The sequence below is a fragment of the Bombina bombina genome, chromosome 11 (genome assembly GCF_027579735.1).
Source record: "Bombina bombina isolate aBomBom1 chromosome 11, aBomBom1.pri, whole genome shotgun sequence".
In the NCBI taxonomy this organism is placed as follows: domain Eukaryota; kingdom Metazoa; phylum Chordata; class Amphibia; order Anura; family Bombinatoridae; genus Bombina; species Bombina bombina.
Genome location: NC_069509.1, coordinates 12,491,498 through 12,514,363, shown reverse-complemented (window position 1 = coordinate 12,514,363; position 22,866 = coordinate 12,491,498). Strand labels below are relative to the sequence as shown.

General features: G+C 39.2%; 1 protein-coding gene across 1 annotated transcript; it reads left to right on the top strand.

Moving 5' to 3' along the window:
• Positions 1-21,734: 21,734 nt before the first annotated feature.
• Positions 21,735-22,628, top strand: LOC128642158 (taste receptor type 2 member 40-like). The gene has a single exon (XM_053694837.1). It carries the CDS (start codon positions 21,735-21,737, stop codon positions 22,626-22,628), a length of 894 nt encoding a protein of 297 aa, XP_053550812.1.
• The last annotated feature ends 238 nt before the right edge of the window (positions 22,629-22,866 follow it).

Here is a 22,866-nt window from a genome sequence, read left to right as displayed (position 1 = left end):
GAGACGCTAGTTTATAACCATTGATAACAAATCTGTATAAGTATCAACACTGTGCCAAAAATAGGATAAGGAGGTTGAAACTTCCAAAATTAAATGAGGATTCTGTAGATGGAATTCCTCTATAATTACACATCATAGAAAGCAGTTACCATAGTGTTACTCTGTATAGCATTAATTATACACAATTACTGTCAATTGACTTCTCACATTAGCTCTGCTGTTTCATGTGACTACCCCTCCTGGTGACACAGAGGATCCAATACATATTTCACTATTTAATCCAGCTTTGTCCCTTCGAGAGTGACTGTTTATTCTTTTGATTTTTTTCTTAATGTTGTAATGCTCTGCATCACGCAAGCTAACCAAATACAATACAGCTGTCAAATAGCTAGCGGCATCACTGGTCTCTGGATTTGCACAACTGTCCCAAAGCTCAAGAATTCCAAAGCTCCAAGATGGTGGTGTCATCAGCAGTGTAAAAGGTTAAAATAAGAGAATGAGGCTGAATTATCAGGCCGTCAACTATGCTGCATTCGATGGCACCAATACGCTCGCCTAACATCGCCTAACATCGAGGCCGCGGACCTGAATTTGACCTCCATATTTATAAAAAAAACTGTCAAAAAGCCGTGCACCAAGTACGGGGTGATGAGCAGCGGACTTTTGTTAACTAACAATTCAGCTTTTTTTTCCAACTTTTTTTATACCCTATCACTAAACACTGCCACTATACTAAAATATTTAACCCCTATCCTGCCACTCCCAGACCCCGCCGCAACTAAATAAAAGTATTAACCCTTACCCCTCCCGGACCCCACCACAACTAAATAAATGTATTAACCCCTATCCCGCCTCTCCCGGAGCCCACTGCAACTTTAATAAAGCTATTAACCCCTATCCCGCTGCTCCCGGACCCCACCGCAACTAAATAAATGTATTAACCCCTAAACCCCTGGCCTCCCACATCACTACCACTTACTAAACCAATTAACCCCTAAACCACCAACCCCCCCCACATCGCCATAAACTAAATTAAGATATTAACCCCTAAACCTAACAAGCCGCTAACTTTACATTATAATTACCTCATCCCTATCTTATAATAAATTAAAACTTACCTTTAGAATTAAAATAAACTATATTAAACTATTAATTAGCTTACCCTAACTATTGTACTAAAACTACATTAAACTAACAATTAACCTTTTAATGCCGTTATAACAGCAGTGGGCTTTAAAGCCATTATGACGGAATACAACATCATTGCCAATGGCTGTCCTGAAGCCTACTGGGCTTGCAGGATTTAATTGCGGTCTGGAGGGCGTTCCTATCGTCATAGGGACGCCCCCCAGACCCGATCCCATAAATGAAATCTCACAATCATTTGCACGATCACGTGATCGTAATTTGTGATGTAAACTTTATAACCCTGTCATGAAAGGGTTAAATTAACTATATTACATATTTAAAAACCCAACCCTACTCAAGTTATTTAAATATACTATAAAGAATTGCTGTTACAAAAAAATAACAACTAAGTTACAAAAAATAAAAAACACTAAGTTACAAAAAATAAAAAACACTAAGTTATAAAAAATAAAAAAACCACAGCATAAAAAATAAAAAAGAATTACACCTAATCTAATAGCCCTATCAAAATAAAAAGTCCCCCCAAAATAAAAAAAAAACCCTAGCCTACAACAAACTACCCATGGCCCTTAAAAGGGTCTTTTGCGGGGCATTACCCCAAAGAAATCAGCTCTTTTACCTGTAAAATTAAATACAAACACCCCCCCAACAGTAAAACTCACCACCCACACAACCAAACCCCCACATAAAAACCTATCTAAAAAACCTAAGCTCTCCATTGCCCTGAAAAGGGCCTTGTATGGGCATTGCCCTTAAAAGGGCATTTAGCTCTTTTTCAGCCCAAAGTCCCTAACCTAAAATTAAAACCCACCAAATAAACCCTTAAAAAAAACTAACACTAACCACTGACGATCCACTTACAGTTTTCGAAGACCGGACATCCATCCTCATCCAAGTGGCAGAAGTCCTCAGCGAAGCCGGCAGAAGTCTTCATCCAAGCGGGCAGAAGTCTTCATCCAGACAGCATCTTCAATCTTCATCCATCCGGTGTGGAGTGGGTCGATGTTCAAGACATCAGGCTCGGAGCATCCTCTTCTTACGACGTCTCTTGAATAATGAAGTTTCCCTTTAAATGACGTCATCAAAGATGGCGTCCCTTATACATTCTGATTGGCTGTATTTTATTTTACAGGTAAAAGAGCTGATTTCTTTGGGGAAATGCCCCACAAAAGGCCCTTAGGGGTCATTGGTAGTTTATTGTAAGCTAGGTTTTTATTTGGAGGGGGGGGCTTTTTTATTTTGATAGGGCTATTATATTAGGTGTAATTCATTTTTAATTTTGACACTGTGGTTTTTTATTTTTTGTACTTTGTGTTTTTTCTTACTTAGTTGTTATTTTTTTTGTAACTTAGCAAATTTTTAAAGTAGATTTAAATAACTTGAGTAGGGTTAGGTTTTTAAATATGTAATATAGTTAATTTAATTGTTCGTTTAATGTAGTTTTAGTATAATAGTTAGGGTAGGTTAATTAATAGTTTAATATAGTTTAATGTAATTGTAGTTAGGGAGATGTGCTGTCATAGGAGGCAGGTGAGGCAGCGACTCACCTTTCCTATGTGTGTAATTACACAATTTAATAATGTTTAGTAAAAAATAAATACATTATTTTTAAGTTTTTATAAAAAAATAAAATTGTATCTAAAAGTCCCTCCCCTAGCTGCCTTGTGCCTTTTAACTTCAAAGTTAAATACATACATCTCCCCACATATCCATATTGCGCAAGGAAGTAGAGGCTGTGAGCTGTTCCGCTCCCCTTCTGTTGCGCAATATGAATACCTTTTTTCTTATGGGCCGCTAGAGATTGCCACCCAGTGGCAATAAAGCTTACTGCTCTTCTCTTCGCAGCCCATACCGCTCCCAAAAGAGGCTGCTCTCTAGAAGCCTCGAGACTTGGGAGCTAATCAGCGGGCGGCACACTCTTCTTTACATCTAGGTCCGGAGCAGGTCTGGGACTGGTGCCGGGCGGGAGACTAAGAGCTGATAGGGAGGCACAGAGTGAGATGTGCTGTCATGTGCCAGTGAAGAGGACGCAGTCAGACTCAGTCAGTTGAGTTCGTCGTTGTCAGTGAGGTGTGACTGTGAGAGATGCTGCTGCCACTCCTGACTCACTAGCAATAATAGCCAAGCCGCCAGTAAGCCAGGCCAGCTGAAAGCCCTTAGTCGAGTCGGTGTCTACTGCTCCCTCACTGTGACCATCTTCTGACACACTCATCTCCTCTCAAACAGGCCAGTGGCATTGCGCATTGTGCATGTGCTAATTGTGCTTGTACACTCACTGAGGAAAGAGGCATGTGTCCCACCTAGGCTGGCCCGGGAGAAGGGGGAGAGAAGTCAGTGAGGGGGTAGTAGCACAGGGTAAGTGCTACAGTTAAGCAAAGCTCAGATTTCAGGGAAAGACTAGTGCTATCAGACAGCATAGCACATTGCTTAATTTCCATCTATGACTGTTCTGAATACTTTCTCTTCCCTTGTCCCAGAAACACATATTTGTGACCAGTTCAAGAAGAAGTTTGTTTGTTTTTCCGCTTTTTTTTCTTGACCTGTAATTGCAGATCTATGTTTCTGGGACAAGGAGAGAGAAAGTTTTCAGCACAGACATATGGAAAGTAAGCAGTGTGCTGTGCTGTCTGATAGCACTAGTCTTGCTTTCTCTGAAATTAAATCTGAGCTTTGCTTAACTGTAGCACTTACCCTGTGCTGCTACCCCCTCACTGACTTCTCTCCCCCTTCTCCCAGCCCGTGGTTCTTTCATCCGTTCAGTGCAGGGGGCAGCTCACTATGTGCAGCTATAGTAGAAGATACCAATCAACGGAGGTAAGAGGGCACTCAGGGCAGGGGTCAGCAATAAATAAGGAGCAAAAGAGTTAAAAGGGGCTGTATCCAGCTGTGCTCTACAGGAGCACACAAAAAATAAACAGATTCTTTTCTAGTGTGCTCCTGTAGTGCACAGCTGGATACTGACCCTTTTAACACTTTTGCTCCTAGAGAGAAACTGTGTTCTTATATTAATCAGATGCCTATGGGCAAGATACTAAAAATACATTTCTTGTGCTGTAACTATAGAATGAGAGGTAAATAAAATAAACAATAATACTTGCAATAATAGGAAAAGTTCAGACTAGAGCAGCTTTTGTGAGATAAGCCATTCTAGGTTTCACATTTTCTATTGATAGAATCCTATCAGCCAATCGGAATTCGAGGGACGCCATCTTGGATGACGTCACTTAAAGGAACCTTCATTCGTCGGGTAGTCGTCTGTGAAGAAGGATGTTCCACGCCGGAGGTCTTGAAGATGGAGCCGCTCCTCGTCAGATGGATGAAGATAGAAGATGCCGCTTGGATGAAGATGTCTGCCGGTCCGGATGTCCTCTTCTGCCCGGATAGGATGAAGACTTCTGCCTGTCCTCTTCTGCCCCATCGGATGAAGACTTCGGCCCGGCTGGGTGAAGACGACTTAAGGTAGGGAGATCTTCAGGTTAGTGTTAGGCTTAGTTAAGGGGGGTTTGGGTGGGTTAGAGTAGGGGTATGTGGGTGGTGGGTTTTAATGTTGGGGGGTGTATTTTTTTTTTACAGGCAAAAGAGCTGATTACTTTGGGGCATGCCCCGCAAAAAGCCCTTTTAAGGGCTGGTAAAAGAGCTGATTACTTTTTAATGTAGAATAGGGTAGGGACTTTTATTATTATTTTTTTTTATTTATTTTATTAGGGGGCTTAGATTAGGTGTAATTAGTTTAAAATTCTTGTAATATTTTTTTATTTTCTGTAATTTAGTGTTTGTTTTTTTTGGTAATTTAGTTTAGTTTATTTAATTGTATTTAATTGTAGGTATTGGTAGCTAATTTATTTAATTAATTTTATGATAGTGTAGTGTTAGGTTTAATTGTAACTTAAGTTATGATTTATTTTACAGGTAATTTTGTAATTATTTTAACTAGGTAGCTATTAAATAGTTAATAACTATTTAATAGCTATTGTACCTAGTTAAAATAAATACAAAGTTGCCTGTAAAATAAATATAAATCCTAAAATAGCTACAATGTAATTATTAATTATATTGTAGCTATATTAGGGTTTATTTTATAGGTAAGTATTTAGTTTTAAATAGGATTAATTTAGTTAATAAGAGTACTATTATTTAGATTTATTTAATTAATATTTAAGTTAGGGGGGGTGTTAGGGTTAGTGTTAGACTTAGGTTTAGGGGTTAATAATTTTATTATAGTGGCGGCGGTGTAGGGGGGGCAGGATAGGGGTTAATAGGTATTATGTAGGTGGCGGCAGGGTCCAGGAGCAGCAGTTTAGGGGTTAACATATTTATTATAGTTGCGGCGGGGTCCGGGAGCGGCGGTTTAGGGGTTAATATATTTATTATAGTTGTGGCGGGGTCTAGGAGCGGCGGTTTAGGGGTTAACATATTTATTATAGTTGCGGCAGGGTCCGGGAGCGGCGGTTTAGGGGTTAACATTTATTATACTTGCGGCGGGGTCCGGGAGCGGCGGTTTAGGGGTTAACATATTTATTATAGTTGCGGCGGGGTCTAGGAGCAGCGGTTTAAGGGGTAATAACTTTATTTAGTTGTGGGGAGCTCCAGGGGCGCCGGTATAGGGGGTAGAACAGTATAGTGTGAGTGCTTAGTGACAGGGGTATCAATAAAGCTGTAAAAAAAGCCAAAGAGCATCAAGATTGATGATTGATAACTATCACATTCCACTGCTCATCGCCCCGTACTTGGTGCGCGGCATTTTGACAGATTTATTGATAACTTTGGCAAGCGTATTCAGGTCCGCGGCGGCGATGTGAGGCGAGCTTAGGTGAGCGTACTGGGGCCAGCAAAGGCAGGTACGTACGGAGCTTCATAACTAGAGGCCATTGTAGTCACTTTTCCAAAAATTGCAGCTATCTTGTTGTACCAAGCATAAAAATAGGGTCTCAAAGGTGCGTAGTATTAATGCACTGGGTCTTGGGGAAAAAAAGAACCCTGCTTTAGATGATTATGTACATAATTTGTGCACAATTATTTTAAATGGCAAAAGTGCTTTTAGGCTTTTCTTGTGCTTTTCACTTTGGATGAGATTTTCATGGATGCTAAGTTAATGTTCAACACATCCAGTTTCAGGTTTCACATAAAACAAGGAAAAACATATTCAGAAAAACGTTAACAAAACAATCTGCTGGTATTGGACTTGTAGTTGAGATATATGCATTACTTACTACATGCTTTTATCTGCTGGTATTGGACTTGTAGTTGAGATATATGCATTACTTACTACATGCTTTTATCTGCTGGTATTGGACTTGTAGTTGAGATATATGCATTACTTACTACATGCTTTTATCTGCTGGTATTGGACTTGTAGTTGAGATATATGCATCACTTACTACATGCTTTTATCTGTTGGTATTGGAGCTGTAGTTGAGATATATGCAACACTTACGACATGCTTTTATCTGTTGGTATTGGAGCTGTAGTTGAGATATATGCATCACTTACTACATGCTTTTATCTGTTGGTATTGGAGCTGTAGTTGAGATATATGCATCACTTACTACATGCTTTTATCTGTTGGTATTGGAGCTGTAGTTGAGATATATGCATCACTTACTACATGCTTTTATCTGTTGGTATTGGAGCTGTAGTTGAGATATATGCATCACTTACGACATGCTTTTATCTGTTGGTATTGGAGCTGTAGTTGAGATATATGCATCACTTACGACATGATTTTATCTGTTGGTATTGGAGCTGTAGTTGAGATATATGCATCACTTACGACATGCTTTTATCTGTTGGTATTGGAGCTGTAGTTGAGATATATGCATCACTTACTACATGCTTTTATCTGTTGGTATTGGAGCTGTAGTTGAGATATATGCATCACTTGCGACATGCTTTTATCTGTTGGTAGTGGAGCTGTAGTTGAGATATATGCATCACTTACTACATGATTTTATCTGTTGGTATTGGAGCTGTAGTTGAGATATATGCATCACTTACGACATGCTTTTATCTGTTGGTATTGGAGCTGTAGTTGAGATATATGCATCACTTACGACATGCTTTTATCTGTTGGTATTGGAGCTGTAGTTGAGATATATGCATCACTTACTACATGCTTTTATCTGTTGGTATTGGAGCTGTAGTTGAGATATATGCATCACTTACTACATGCTTTTATCTGTTGGTATTGGAGCTGTAGTTGAGATATATGCATCACTTACGACATGCTTTTATCTGTTGGTATTGGAGCTGTAGTTGAGATATATGCATCACTTACGACATGCTTTTATCTGTTGGTATTGGAGCTGTAGTTGAGATATATGCATCACTTACGACATGCTTTTATCTGTTGGTATTGGAGCTGTAGTTGAGATATATGCATCACTTACTACATGCTTTTATCTGTTGGTATTGGAGCTGTAGTTGAGATATATGCATCACTTACGACATGCTTTTATCTGTTGGTATTGGAGCTGTAGTTGAGATATATGCATCACTTACGACATGCTTTTATCTGTTGGTATTGGAGCTGTAGTTGAGATATATGCATCACTTGCAACATGCTTTTATCTGTTGGTATTGGAGCTGTAGTTGAGATATATGCATCACTTACTACATGCTTTTATCTGTTGGTAGTGGAGCTGTAGTTGAGATATATGCATCACTTACGACATGCTTTTATCTGCTGGTATTGGGGTATGCACTTTTTAAACTCTATATAGCAATGCCCTGTTAGGCCAACAGTTATGCAAGGGAAATTTGTGTGTGCTCCATTGAGCAGGGCTGCATGCAATCACCTAGATTTAGAGTTCTGCGTTAGCCTTAAAAAGCAGCGTTAAGGGGTCCTAACGCTGCTTTTTAATGCCCGCTGGTATTTAGAGTCTGACAGGTACAGGTGTACCGCTCACTTTTCTTCTGCGACTTTTGTCCCCCAAATACCCTTACGTCAATTGCGTATCCTATCTTTTCTATGGGATTTGCCTAACGCCGGTATTACGAGTCTTGGAAGAAGTGAGCGGTACAGCCTTTACCGCCAAGACTCCTACCGCCTAAAAAAGTCAGTAGTTAAGAGTTTTATGGGCTAATGCCGGAACATAAAGCTCTTAACTACAGTGCTACAAAGTACACTAACACCCATAAACTACCTATGAACCCCTAAACTGAGGCCCCCTCACATCGCAAACCCTATAATAAAATTATTTAACCCCTAATCTGCCGACCGGACATCGCCGCCACCTACATTATACCTATGAACCCCTAATCTGCTGCCCCTAACATCGCCGACACCTACATTATATTTATTAACCCCTAATCTGCCCCCCCAAAGTCGCCACAACCTAAATACAATTATTAACCCCTAATCTGCGGACCGGACATCGCCGCCACTTTAATAAATGTATTAACCCCTAAACCACCGCACTCCTGCCTCGCAAACACTATAATAAATTTTATGAACCCCTAATCTGCCCTCCCTAACATCGCCGCCACCTACCTACAATTATTAACCCCTAATCTCCCGCCCCCAAAGCCGCCGCTACTATAATAAAGTTATTAACCTCTAAACCTAATTCTAACCCTAACCCCCCCCCGTAAATTAAATATAATTTAAATAAAACTAACTAAAATTACTATAATTAAATAAATTAATCCTATTTAAAACGAAATACTTACCTATAAAATAAACCCTAATATAGCTACAATATAACTAATAGTTACATTGTAGCTATTTTAGGATTTATATTTATTTTACAGGCAACTTTGTATTTATTTTAACTAGGTACAATAGCTATTAAATAGTTATTAACTATTTAATGACAAGGAACGGTGAAGGAAAGTCCGGCACTCCATGCAGATGATAAAATAATTTTATTGGTATCTAAACAATAAAAGCAGGTGCATACACTGCAACAATCCACTGTATACAGCACACTGTGAAACAGCAAAGGATGGTGGTCACTAATGCTAACGCGTTTCAGCTTCCCACGCCATAGTCATAGCATAATTTAGTGACCATCATCCAAAGTTTAAAAAGGGTTGACCTGTTCCCTATTGGTTAAACCAAGACACACCTCCTATGCTGTTCTTTGCCATAATTCATCAAGTTTAAATGGACTTTTCGTATATATCACTAAACAAACCATGACTGTTAAAGTTACACTGGAGTCAATAGAAGTCTCTGTGTGGTTTTTAGTGTCACACTGAGTATGTTTGTGTTGCTACTAGTTAAGTCTCTGTCATATTTGGTATAGGGATATGATACGATCACGCAAATGCCTAATTCTGTGCAAGATTAGTTAAAGGATAAATGATCATCACATGTCATTACTTTGCATTGGATATTACAAAATATGTATATATTGTATATAACCTTCAAACTTATCTATTGTGTGACATAATCCTTCCACTAATCTTGCACAGATAATTACATACATGGGTAAAAGTAATTAAAATGTAGTTTATGGGCCATAACTATTAGATGTGAATAGTATTTTAGCAATTTAATACAATTCTAACAATTTAATAAAATTAATGAGATCAAATTCACTGTTTAAACCAGACGGTCTTCTGGTTTTCAGTTTCAGGATCCAGAAGACCTCCTATCTAGCTAATAGTAGATCTCTATCGCCCCCTCTTAAGGGGGGTTGGACATGTTTGACAATCGTCCAAGTTAGAGAGCTAGGGCTCTTGTTGTGAACGTAATGGAAATGTGTAATTAGGGGTGTCGTGAGAGTGCTCATTTTGATGTTGTTAATGTGCTCACGGATCCTGGATCTGACTTCTCATGAGGTCATACCTACGTTTCACCAGGTCTGTGTTGCCTTGCCATATCACCAAAAGATCATCTATGAATCTTTTGTAAAAAATAATATTTGGCTTGTGCATGTTTGCATCTCCATAGATGTGGGACCGGTCCCACCACCCCATATAGAGGTTAGTGTAGGAGGGGGCAAACTTTGCCCCCATAGCGGTCCCACATCTCTCGAGATAGAAACTGCCATCAAAACAAAAATAATTATGGGTGAGTAAAAAATTGGTCACTCGCAGTATGAAGCTGCATTGTTCCTCCTCATACTGACCTGATTTAATAAGAAAATACCTAATGGCTTTAAGGCCTTCCTTATGTGGTATGGAGGACTATAGGGCTTTGACGTCTATAGTTAACCAAATGTTATCCTCATTCCAACCTTGTTCTTTCAGCAAACCTAGTAGGTGTTTAGTATCTTTCAGGTGGCTTGGCAAATTTTCCACAAAGGGCTGCAAGATCGCATCCAACCATTGCGAGAGCCTCTCCGTAAGTGAACCAATACCACTTATAATTGGTCTCCCATGTATCTCTATGCCTGGTTTATGAACTTTGGGTAAGTGGTTAAATGTAGGTCTAATTGGAAACTCTACTTGCAGGTATTTGTATGTCTCATCATCGAACATCCCTATCTCTCTACCCTCATCTAATAGGTCTCTAAGTTCATAACTGAAATCATTTGTTCGATCCCTTTTTAATAAAGTGTATTGTTCTGTATCTGTCAATTGTCTCCTGGCCTCAGCTATAAACTGTCTCATGTTCATGACTACTATTGAGCCGCCCTTATCTGCGGCCCTAATAACCAAGTCCTCATTGTTCTGTAGTCTAGAAAGGGCTTCTCTTTCTTTTAAGGACAGATTAGGTCTGCCTATATGTGATCTATTGTTCACATAAAGTGCAGTGAGGTCGTCCTCCACCCTTCTTTGAAAAATCTCTAAGATATGTCCCCTCTTTTGTATGGGATAAAAAGAAGAATTGCCTTTAAATTTGGGAAAACTTATGGTGTCAGTTGACCCCACTGCCCCCGAAGAATGTAGATCTTCTAGGGCCATTACATCATAGTCCTCACCAAAGGTGAGTTTGGGCCTGGTCGGGACTTCAGTTCTATCAGAGTCACTGTCAGTGATTTCAGCTTGTTTATAGAATTTCTTGAGAGTCAAAGATCTTATTAATTTATTGACATCTAATAGTGTCGAAAATAAATTGAAATTGGAAGTTGGAACAAAGTTAAGTCCTTTTTTAAGAACCTTCGTTTCTGCCTCAGTCAATTTATAGTCAGAGATATGTTATTCTCTACTGATACTTTGTGTAATAACCCCTTCTCTGACTTCTTTGTGGGTAACGATTTGACCTGATTTGTTCTGGTGGTTCCTGGTTCAGTGTTGGTATGTGGGGCTTCTGACTGTTTGTTGTGTTGGGGCCCCCCCTTCTATTCCAACTGGGCCCAAACAAAAAACCTTATCAAAGTCACTATTTGCTTTGGACTTATTTTCTCCACCTTTGGTTGTGGGTAGGTATTTACTTGTACTGTAGGTTCTATCTACATTGCTGGTTTCTTTTGGGAGGGAAGGGGGAGGGGGGTGTCAGGGATTGTCATCCTATACCTCTCTGTACCTTTAATTCCTAATTACCATATGTGTATATAAGGCTGTGTATGCTGATCATTTACATACAGAGCCTTTCCCTTCTGTCTAAGTTGGGATTACCTCATTTTCGGAGTTCTTTTCTTATTATCTGCATGACAAGCATATTGAGCCGTTTCTAGCACCGCTCCTGAGTTTGATTGCTCCACAAGTCTCAAACTTTCTATTTGTTTGTTTGCTTTCTGAATCCAGCTCTCACTTGTCTGCTTCGATACTGGCGTGTGACGTCATGCCCGGCTTTCCTCCTCACTGAACGACTGCTGAAGCACACCCCGCTCTGGACACCCGCTTCACAAACCCTCTGGAAAAGCCGGTCTGCACAAATTTGCACACAGGATAAGCCGGTCTGTATATATTTAGAACCGCTAAGGATATCTTTGACTCTTCATATATATCAAAACTTTGGTAATCTTGTTCGTTTGCCTCATTTGTTTGCTTGCAAAGTGACTTTACCTATTACTACGCTTATAAGCTAATCGTTCAAATGCATTTAACCACTAAGCTTGCTAATTTTGCCTGTGCTATCTCATGCATATGTATTTCAGAACTTTTACTGCTCATACATAATCCTTGACAAATATTGTGATACAACCTGCACAACTAAGGCTGAAGTTTGTGTGATTGTATTTGTGTGCAGATTCTTGTATATATTTCATATGACTGGATTGCAAGATTGAACATTAACTGGGAAGAGACTTATATAACTTTGTTCTATTCAAACTTTGGAATTAGTGTTATTCTATATCAACTGCCACAACATAGGATTGACTCATTCCTAAATATAAATTTAACATCTTCACACAGTATCCTTACAGTAGTGAACCTCAGATCTATGAGCACAACAGGGTTCTATAAGTTAGGTCTTAATGAACCCGATGTAAGGTGTGAGACTGAGTGGTCCTGCAAAATACCAGGATATTAGTTTTCAACAAAACATCACATATTACCAAGCCTATAAAAATACTAGTATCCTGTTATTATAGATATTACAGAACTCTCTATCAGGGTTAGTTCCCTTGCTCAGAGTATGGACCACATGATTCAGGGATTAAGGGAGATACAATTGGAAAATGAGAACATTAGAAAATGTATTAATGAACATTTTGCCAATAAACCCCCTGTTGTGTATTTACCCCTGAACCTGTGATTAGCCCTCCCGAAAAATTCTCTGAGGACAGAGCTATGTTTAGAGATTTCAAAAATTCTTGTACATTGATGTTTACTCTGAAACCTAAATCATACCCAATAGATAAGGTTAGGGTATTAACTGTTATCTCATTCTTACGCGGTGAGGCTAGATCTTGGGCTAATGCTTTTTATGAGAATGATGATCCTATTTTAAACTCTTCAGATGCATTTTTTGCTGCCATGTCTCTGCTTTATGAGGACCACAATAAACAAAACACTGCAGAAACAGCTATCAGGTCGATACGTCAAGGGAAAAGAATGGTAGAAGAGTATATCACAGATTTCAAACGATGGGCACCTGATACTCAGTGGAATACTCCAGCTTTAAGGAATCAATACCGGTTAGGTCTCAGTGAAGCTGTTTAAGATGAGCTAGCTCGTGGTACCATCCCAGATGATTTAGAAGCTCTAATGACTCTCAGTATAGGCATAGACCGAAGATTAAGGGAGAGGAAGTCTGAAAAGACTTCTACTGATTCTGGTTACAGGAGATGTCCTACTCTTCATTCTAACCTCTAAACCATACCAACAAGGTCCTCTGATGAACCAATGGATGTAGCAGTTATAAGAGGTCCTTTAAAACCTGAAGAAAAAGCAAGGTGTAAATTATTGAATCTTTGTCTGTACTGCGCTGATAAAGACCATGGTGTCAAAGACTGTCCATCACTTCTTCGTCAAAAGAAGGGTAAGACACTTTCCAGTGATCATATAATTAATATGGTACACAATCTAAATTCTAATTTTTCAATTCCTCTTTCCCTACAGTGGCATCGCCGGAAGATAGACGTACAGGCCGTAATTGACTCTGGTGCATCTGTGAATTTTGTGGAATTTTCTTTTGTTGTTAAAAATAAGATACCACTAATAAAAAAGAGTGTTTCACTGGCTATACGTTTGGTTGATAGATCCCTTTTTAGTCCAGGTCCCATAACGCATCACACCATTCCCATTACTGTTATATCAGCTTCAGGACATATAGAGCAGTTATCCTTTGATGTACTTCCTACTTCTGTATATCCTTTGATACTTGGTTTAAATTGGTTGATAAGACATAACCCCACTATCTCCTGGAGTAATGGCTCAGTGACTTTTGATTCTGTCTTTTGTAACAATCATGTTTCAATATGCATACGTTATACCATATACCAGTACTTACCTTGCCAGATTGTTACAAGGAATTTTCTGATGTCTTTGATAAGGTTGAGGTGGAAACACTGCCTCCACATTGGACCTATGACTGTCCTATTGATCTAATACCGGACAGTACCATTACCTTTGGCCATATATACCCTCTTTTCCAGCCAGAACTAGCCCATCTAAAAGATTATTTAGATGAAAATTTGAAGAAAGGATTTAATAGACCCTCCACTTCCTCAGCTGGGGCAGCTATGATTTTTGTTAAAAATAAGGATGGTAGTCTACGTCCAATAATTGACTACAGACAACTCAACAAATGCACAAAAAAATAGATACCCCCTGCCTCTCATTCCTGAACTGATAGAATGGTTACATGGTGCCACTATTTATACAAAATTAGATCTCAGAGGCGCCTATAATTTGATCAGGATGAGAGCAGGGGATGAGTGGTTGACAGCTTTCCGTACACGTTACAGTCTTTATGAATACACTGTAATGCCGTTTGGTTTATGTAACGCCCCAGTGACATTTCAGTGTTTCATAAATTATATGTTTCACGATCTTTTAGATGTGTGTATAGTCATTTACTTAGATGACATTCTCATATTTTCAGACTCCTATGATAAACTTCTATGTCATGTGAAACAAGTTTTGTCACGATTAAGAGTTCACCGTCTTTTTGCTAAGCTTGAAAAGTGTATATTCAACACTGATACAATTTTGTTCCTGGGGTATCATATTTCACCCTCAGGTTTATCCATGGAGTCTAGCAAAGTTGATGCTGTTTCAAAATGGCCTGTTCCCTGTAATAAAAAAGAAATCCAGAGGTTTCTAGGATTTGCAAATTTTTACAGAAAATTCATTAAAGGATTTTCACATATCGTTCAACCTCTGACTTACTTAACATGTGAAATTTGTTTGGAATCAATCAGCTGATGATTCCTTCAAAACTCTTAAGCATAAATTCATTACAGCACCGATTCTGCAATTCCCAGATTCCAGTCGTCAATATACGCTTGAGGTTGATGCTTCTGAGTATGCTTTAGGGGCTATCCTCTCCCAAAGAAAGTCTCCTAAGGAACCCCATCGCCCAATATCCTACTACTCCAGGGTTATGAATTCAGCAGAAATCAACTATGGTATAGGTGATAAGGAACTCCTCGCTATCATGTCAGCTCTGGAGTTCTGGAGGCATCTTTTGGAAGATACACCCAACCTTTCATGTATCATTACTAAAACCTTATGGCATGGTTAGGAATACCCCTCAGGGGTCTTCAATTGATCTTCAAGCAACCGATTGTGTGGAGTATGAAATATAATCTATCTTGGATTCCCGATACTTCCGAAACCAGCTCCAGTACTTGGTAAGATGGAAGGGGTTCGCTTCTGAGGAGGATTCTTGGGAGCCTTCTGTTAACTTCTCCGCCCCTGTCTTCTCTCCCTTTCCCACCGAATGAAACCTGAGCGTCCTGGTCCTTGATCCGCTGAGCGGCTCCTTGAGGGGGCAGTTCTGTCAGGGATTGTCATCCTATACCTCTCTGTACCTTTAATTCCTAATTACCATATCTGTATATAAGCCTCCACCTAGTGTTATACCTTGCTTGGTAATTTTCTCAGATACTCTGTGTATGCTGATTGTTTACATACCCAGCCTTTCCCTTCTGTCTAAGTTGGGATTACCTCATTTTCGGAGATCTTTCCATATTATCTACATGACAAGCATATTGGGCCATTTCTAGCACCGCTCCTGAGTTTGATTGCTCCACAAGTCTCAAACTTTCTATTTGTTTGTTTGCTGTCTGAATCCAGCTCTCACTTGTCTGCTTCGATACTGGCGTGTGACGTCACGCCCAGGCTTTCCTCCTCACTGAACGGCTGCTGCACACACCCCCCCCCAGCTTACGCTGGCTGCTCAGCTGCTCCTCCGGATTACCGCTCTGGACACCCGCTTCACAAACCCTCTGGAAAAGCCGGTCTGTACAAATTTGCACACAGGATAAGCCGGTCTGTATATATTTAGAACCGCTAAGGATATCTTTGACTCTTCATATATATCAAAGCTTTGGTAATCTTGTTCGTTTGCCTCATTTGTTTGCTTGCAAAGTGACTTTACCTATTACTACGCTTATAAGCTAATAGCTCAAACGCATTTAACCACTAAGCTTGCTAATTTTGCCTGTGCTATCTCCTGCATATGTATTTCAGAACTTTTACTGCTCATACATAATCCTTGACAAATATTGTGATACTACCTGCACAACTAAGGCTGAAGTTTGTGTGATTGTGTTTGTGTGCAGATTCTTGTATATATTTCATATGACTGGATTGCAAGTTTGAACATTAACTGGGAAGAGACTTATATAACTTTGTTCTATTCAAACTTTGGAATTAGTGTTATTCTATATCAACTGCCACAACATAGGATTGACTCATTCCTAAATATAAATTTAACATCTTCACACTGTATCCTTACAGTAGTGACCCTTAGATCTATGAGCACAACAGGGTTCTATAAGTTAGGTCTTAATGAACCCGAGGTAAGGTGTGAGACTGAGTGGTCCTGCAAAATACCAGGATATTAGTTTTCAACAGGGGGTTGGACTGGTATAGATTTTATTTTGGGTCTAACTACAGGATCCTTCTGTTGGGCTTGAGTTAGGTTTGAGGGGGGTAGTGGATGAACCACCTCAGTATTAGTTTGTTCATCCTCACCTCCTGAGCTGGAAAAGTCATCAGTTGATTCTGCCTCACTTTCACTAAATCTGACCCTTCTATTGTCATACTGATAATATTGACCCCTACCCCTTCTACCTCTACCTCTGCCCCTTCTACCTCTATAGCCTATATTGTAGTGTTGATAGTTTTTTGCTAGTGATCTATCCCTCCTATTCTTGTGCTTAATTTCTAGTACCAACTTTTTGGCTTCAATTATAATATCTGCCAAAATCTTGTCAAACTTCTTGCATTAACTATTTAATAGCTACCTAGTTAAAATAATTACAAAATTACCTGTAAAATAAATCCTAACCTAAGTTACAAATACACCTAACACTACACTATCAATAAATTAATTAATTAAATAAATAAATTAACTACAATTATCTAAACTAAAATACAATTAAATAAACTAAACTATAATACAAAAAAACACTAAATTGCAAAAAATAAAAAAATATTACAAGAATTTTAATCTAATTGCACCTAATCTAAGCCCCCTAATACAATAAAAAAGCCCCCCAAAATAATAAAATTCCCTACCCTAAACTAAATTACAAAGTAATCAGCTCTTTTACCAGCCCTTTAAAGGGCTTTTTGTGGGGCATTACCCCAAAGTAATCAGCTCTTTTACCTGTAAAAAAAAATACAATCCCCCCCCAACATTACAACCCACACACCCCTACTCTAAAACCCACCCGATCCCCCCTTAAAAAAACCTAACACTACCCCATTGAATTTCACCCTACCTTGAGCCGTCTTCAGCCTGCCGGCCACCGATGAGACAGAACAGGACATCCGGACCGGCAGAAGTCTTCATCCTATCCGGGCAGAAGAGGACATCCGGACCGGCAGACATCTTCATCCAGGTGGCATCTTCTATCTTTATCCTTCTGGAGTGGAGCCATCTTCTATCCAGTCGACGCGGAGCCATCTTCTATCCAGTCGACGCGGAGCCATTCTCTTCTTCCGACGGACTAACAACGAATGAAGGTTCCTTTAAATGACATCATCCAAGATGGCGTCCCTCGAATTCTGATTGGCTTATAGGATTCTATCAGCCAATCGGAATTAAGGTAGGAAAAATCTGATTGGTTGATTCGATCAGCTAATCGGATTGAAGTTCAATCCGATTGGCTGATTGGATGAGCCAATAGAATTGACCTCGCATTCTATTGGCTCATCCAATCAGCCAATCGGATTGAACTTCAATCCGATTGGCTGATTAAATCAACCAATCAGATTTTTCCTACCTTAATTCCGATTGGCTGATAATATCCTATCAGCCAATCGGAATTCGAGGGACGCCATCTTGGATGACGTCACTTAAAGGAACCTTTATTCGTCGTTAGTCTGTCGGAAGAAGAGGATGGCTCTGCGTTGGCTGGATAGAAGATGGCTCCGCTCCGGTAGGATGAAGATAGAAAATGCCACCTGGATGAAGATGTCTGCCGGTCCGGATGTCCTCTTCTGCCGGATAGGATGAAGACTTCTGCCGGTCCGGATTTCCTGTTCTGTCCCATCGGTGGCCGGCTAGCTGAAGACGGCTCAAGGTAGGGTGATCTTCAATGGGGTAGTGTTAGGTTTTTTAAAGGGGATCAGGTGGGTTTTAGAGTAGGGGTGTGTGGGTGGTGGGTTGTAATGTTGGGGGGGATTGTATTTTTTTTACAGGTAAAAGAGCTGATTACTTTGGGGCAATGCTACGCAAAAATCCCTTTTAAGGGCTGGTAAAAGAGCTGATTACTTTGTAATTTAGTATAGGGTAGGGAATTTTATTATTTTGGGGGGCTTTTTTATTTTATTAGGGGGCTTAGATTAGGTGTAATTAGATTAAAATTCTTGTAATATTTTTTTATTTTTTGTAATTTAGTGTTTGTTTTTTTCTATTATAGTTTAGTTTATTTAATTGTATTTTAGTTTAGATAATTGTAGTTAATTTATTTAATTAATTTATTGATAGTGTAGTGTTAGGTGCATTTGTAACTTAGGTTAGGATTTATTTTACAGGTAATTTTGTAATTATTTTAACTAGGTAGCTATTAAATAGTTAATAAATATTTAATAGCTATAGTACCTAGTTAAAATAAATACAAAGGTGCCTGTAAAATAAATATAAATCCTAAAATAGCTACAATGTAACTATTAGTTATATTGTAGCTATATTAGGGTTTATTTTATAGGTAAGTATTTAGTTTTAAATAGGATTAATTTATTTAATTATAGTAATTTTAGTTAGTTTTATTTAAATTATATTTAAGTTAGGGTGGTGTTGGGGTTAGGGTGAGACTTAGGTTTAGGGGTTAATAACTTTATTATAGTAGCGGCGACGTTGGGGGCAGGAGATTAGGGATTAATAAGTGTAAGGTTAAGGGTGTTTAGACTCAGGGTTCATGTTAGGGTGTTAGGTGTAGACATAGAAAGTGTTTCCCCATAGGAAACAATGGGGCTGTGTTAGGAGCTGAATGCTTCTTTTTTGCAGGTGTTAGGTTTTTTTCAGCCAGCTCAGCCCCATTGTTTCCTATAGGGAAATTGTGCACAAGCACGTTTTTCAAGCTTACCGCTACCGTAAGCAACGCTGATATTAAGGGAAGAAGTGGAGCTACATTTGGCTCAACGCTCACCTTTCTGAGGCTAACGCAGCCATTCAGTAAACTCATAATACCAGCGTTGTTTAAAGTGTGCGCTTGAAAAAAAACGGCTCGTTAGCAACGCAGGTCTTTACCGAAAACCCCCCAAAGCTAGGCGTAAATCTTTTCCAGTTTCTCACATTCATAATAGGAAACTAGGGGTGTATTTGTTACACCTCTTAGCATGGTAAATTATTTTTCTATTTATAACACAGTAGTGAATAGAGAAGAGATTGTGTATCATAATAAGTTCTAAGTTAACTGGCACTATGCCACAGAATTGTGGGAGTGGGTATGTGAGCAGAGTGTGTGTGCATGTGTGTGTGTTAGTGAGCAGAGTGTGTGCATGTAGTGTGTGTGTCAGTGAGTAGAGTATGTGTGCTTTATTATCCAGGTAAACATCACATTGCAGATGAGCTGGTGCTTTAGTGCAAAGTTTCTCAACCATGGTCCTCAAGTACCCCCAACAGGCCAAGTTTTCATCATAGCTGAACCAGTGCACAGGTGAAGTAATCAGCTGATTAGCTACATTATGGTTACTAACCTGCTCTCGCCCATCAGCTGATTATTTCACCTGCGCACTGGTTCAGCTATAATAAAAAAACTGTCTTGTTGGGGGTACTTGAGGACCGCGGTTAAGAAACAAAGCTTTAGTTTAATTTAAGCTACCTCTATTGGGTTCATGTATGTGTTTTTCCAGAGTTTCTTAGCCAGTGCCTCACCAGCCTTTGACCTCACTGCACATCACTGTATGTAGTATAATAGTTAGGGTAGGTTAATTAATAGTTTAATATAGTTTATTGTAATTCTAAAGGTAAGTTTTAATTTATTATAAGATAGGGATCAGGTAATTGTAATGTAAAGTAAGCGGCTTGTTAGGTTTAGGGGTTAATAGCTTAATTTAGTTTATGGCGATGTGGGTGGCTGGCGGTTTAGGGGTTAATCAGTTTAGTTAGTGGTAGTGATGTTGGAGGTCAGGGGTTTAGGGGTTAATAATTTTATTACAGTTGTGGCGGGATTGTGTTTAATACTTTTAGTTAGTTGCGGTGGGCTCTGGGAGTGGCGGAATAGGGGTTAATACTTTTGGTTAGTTGCGGTGGGCTCTGGGAGCAGCGTAATAGGGGTTAATACTTTTAGTTAGTTGCGGTAGGCTTTGGGAGCGGCGGGATAGGGGTTAATAATTTTAGTTAGTTGTGGTGGGCTCCGGGAGCAGTGGAATAGGGGTTAATACTTTTAGTTAGTTGAGGTGGGCTCCGGGTGCGGCGGGATAGCGGTTAATACTTTTAGTTAGCTGCGGTGGGCTCCGGGAGTGGCGGAATAGGGGTTAATACATTTTATTTAGGTGGCAGCAATGTCGGGGCAGCAGATTAGTGGTGTTTAGACTAGGAGCTTATGTTAGGGTGTTAGTTGTAAACTTAATTTGTTTTCTACCATAGAAATCAATGGGATATCTGGCAGCAGCGAAATTAAGCTTTCGCTGCTTTCAGACTCCCATTGATTCCTATGGCATCCTTGGCCTCCAGAGATTGAAAACCAGGTACGCTGGGCCGGAATAGTAGCGAGTGTACCTGTTAGAAGTTTGATAACTTGCAAAAGTTGTCAGGCAGTGCCGAATTTGTATTCGGAACATATGTGATGACGTAAGCATCGATCTGTGTCAGATTGAGACTGGCGGATCGTATGTTATGTCACAAATTTTCAGGTCGAATCAAGCTCGCCACAATTACACTGCGGAATTCCAGCGTATTTGCAGTTGATGGCTTGATAAATATCCCTCAATAACTCTAAAGAGAGCTGTAGGTACAGGAGGAAACATTATAGCACAGTAAATAGTAATCACTGTGTTGAAGTTGTGTCTGTATTTTTTTGTTCATTTAAGGAGTTAATGGTCGGTTATCTCCAGCATCCTCTTAGTCAGTAAAAAGAAATGGATGAAGAAAAGTTTTAATCCAAACAAATAGTTTAAGTAAGAAATCAGATAGGACACACACAGTTGTCACATATCCCTCCATATAAAAAGTAATACCTAGAACCTCTGGTTGATCTTCACAGAATATCTCCATGTCCCAGCCCCAGCAACCAACCTCCCCCATGTGCGCCAGATTATAAATTATGTTATGGTCTTAACAATAGCAATAAAGACAAATAAAGTGCTATGATAACCACATAAATAAAAAAATGATTTAAATGTCCGTCTTCAGCAGGTTGGAACAATATAAGATGAAATGTCAGGTAATTAACAGACACATTTTACTTTTCCTTCTTCTGGATTAACCATCAGTGATTGTTTTATCTCAGCTGCACATAGATATAAATGCAAATACATTTGTTTCATCTAATAATCTCACATGCCAACAAAACGTTGCTAATATTTGCATGAGCATCTGATTATTATACTGTGCACCTGAGTGTGAGGAGCTGATATTTACATATAAGCAGCACCGAGACAAACAGAAAATGCTCTTTTCACTAGAGATGGTTATGTTTCTGTTATTTACTGCAGTAACATTAGTAACTGGGGTCATCTCTAACTTATTCATCCTGGTTGTGATTTTTATGGAACAAAACCGCTTCCTAACCATGACCCCCAGCAACCAAATCCAGTTTACTATGAGCCTGAACAACATCTTTCTGCAGTTTATGGAGTCAATGAGTTCACCTGATTTTTCATTTAAGTTTTTTATTATTAAGGAAATTTTGCAAGTTAGAAGTTTGTTTTATACGTTTTTCCTTAGTCTCAGTTACTGGCTCTGTGCCGGGCTCTGCGCATTATACTGTGTGACTGTTGTCAGCTGTAAAAATCGTTTAATCACAAGTCTGAAGATGAGGCTCCCGGTTCTGGTACCAAAGCTGCTACTGGTTACAGCCCTGGGGTGTTTCTCAATCTCTGTCCCCTCCATTTGGTACTTGAACATTGTCCCTCAGCCGGATGTGACCGGGAACCTGACCACCAATAATATTCCTAACTCTCAAGTCATGTATCATGATTACCTGCATTATCAAGTCTTTTTTCTCTCATTAGGAGGTATTGTGCCATTAATAATAAGTATAACCTGTTTACTTATCACTGTCACTTCCCTTTTGAGACACGTCTGGAGAATAAAACTTAATGCAACCAATATGAGTGACCCCCAGCTTGATGCACATTACAGAGCGAGTAAGACTATGGTGATGCTTGCTACTGTTTTTGTGGTACTGATTATGACTCAGCTAACGTATCTGACTTTAAACTCAGCTACTGTAAGTCTAGAGATGATGATCGTGCATTGTTTAGCTCAGTTATTACCAACAGAACTGTCCGTTATTCTGATCTTGAGCAGCTGCAAACATAAAAGAGCTCTCTGTAGGATTGTCCCATGTATCAAGTAATAGTCATGTTTGTCGCTGGGTACGTAGTGTTTTTCCATTTTGTCATTCTATCTCAACCCACAGATAATGTAACATAATACTTTATATGTTTAATTATAAAAAACATGTATGATTTGTTTCATTATTTATAAAGTAGCTGATATCTTTTAGAAGATTGATTAGAAATAAATAGTTCCTAAAAAAACAAAACATGGCTTCTTGCTGATCAGACAAATGCAACATTTATTTATTTATCATA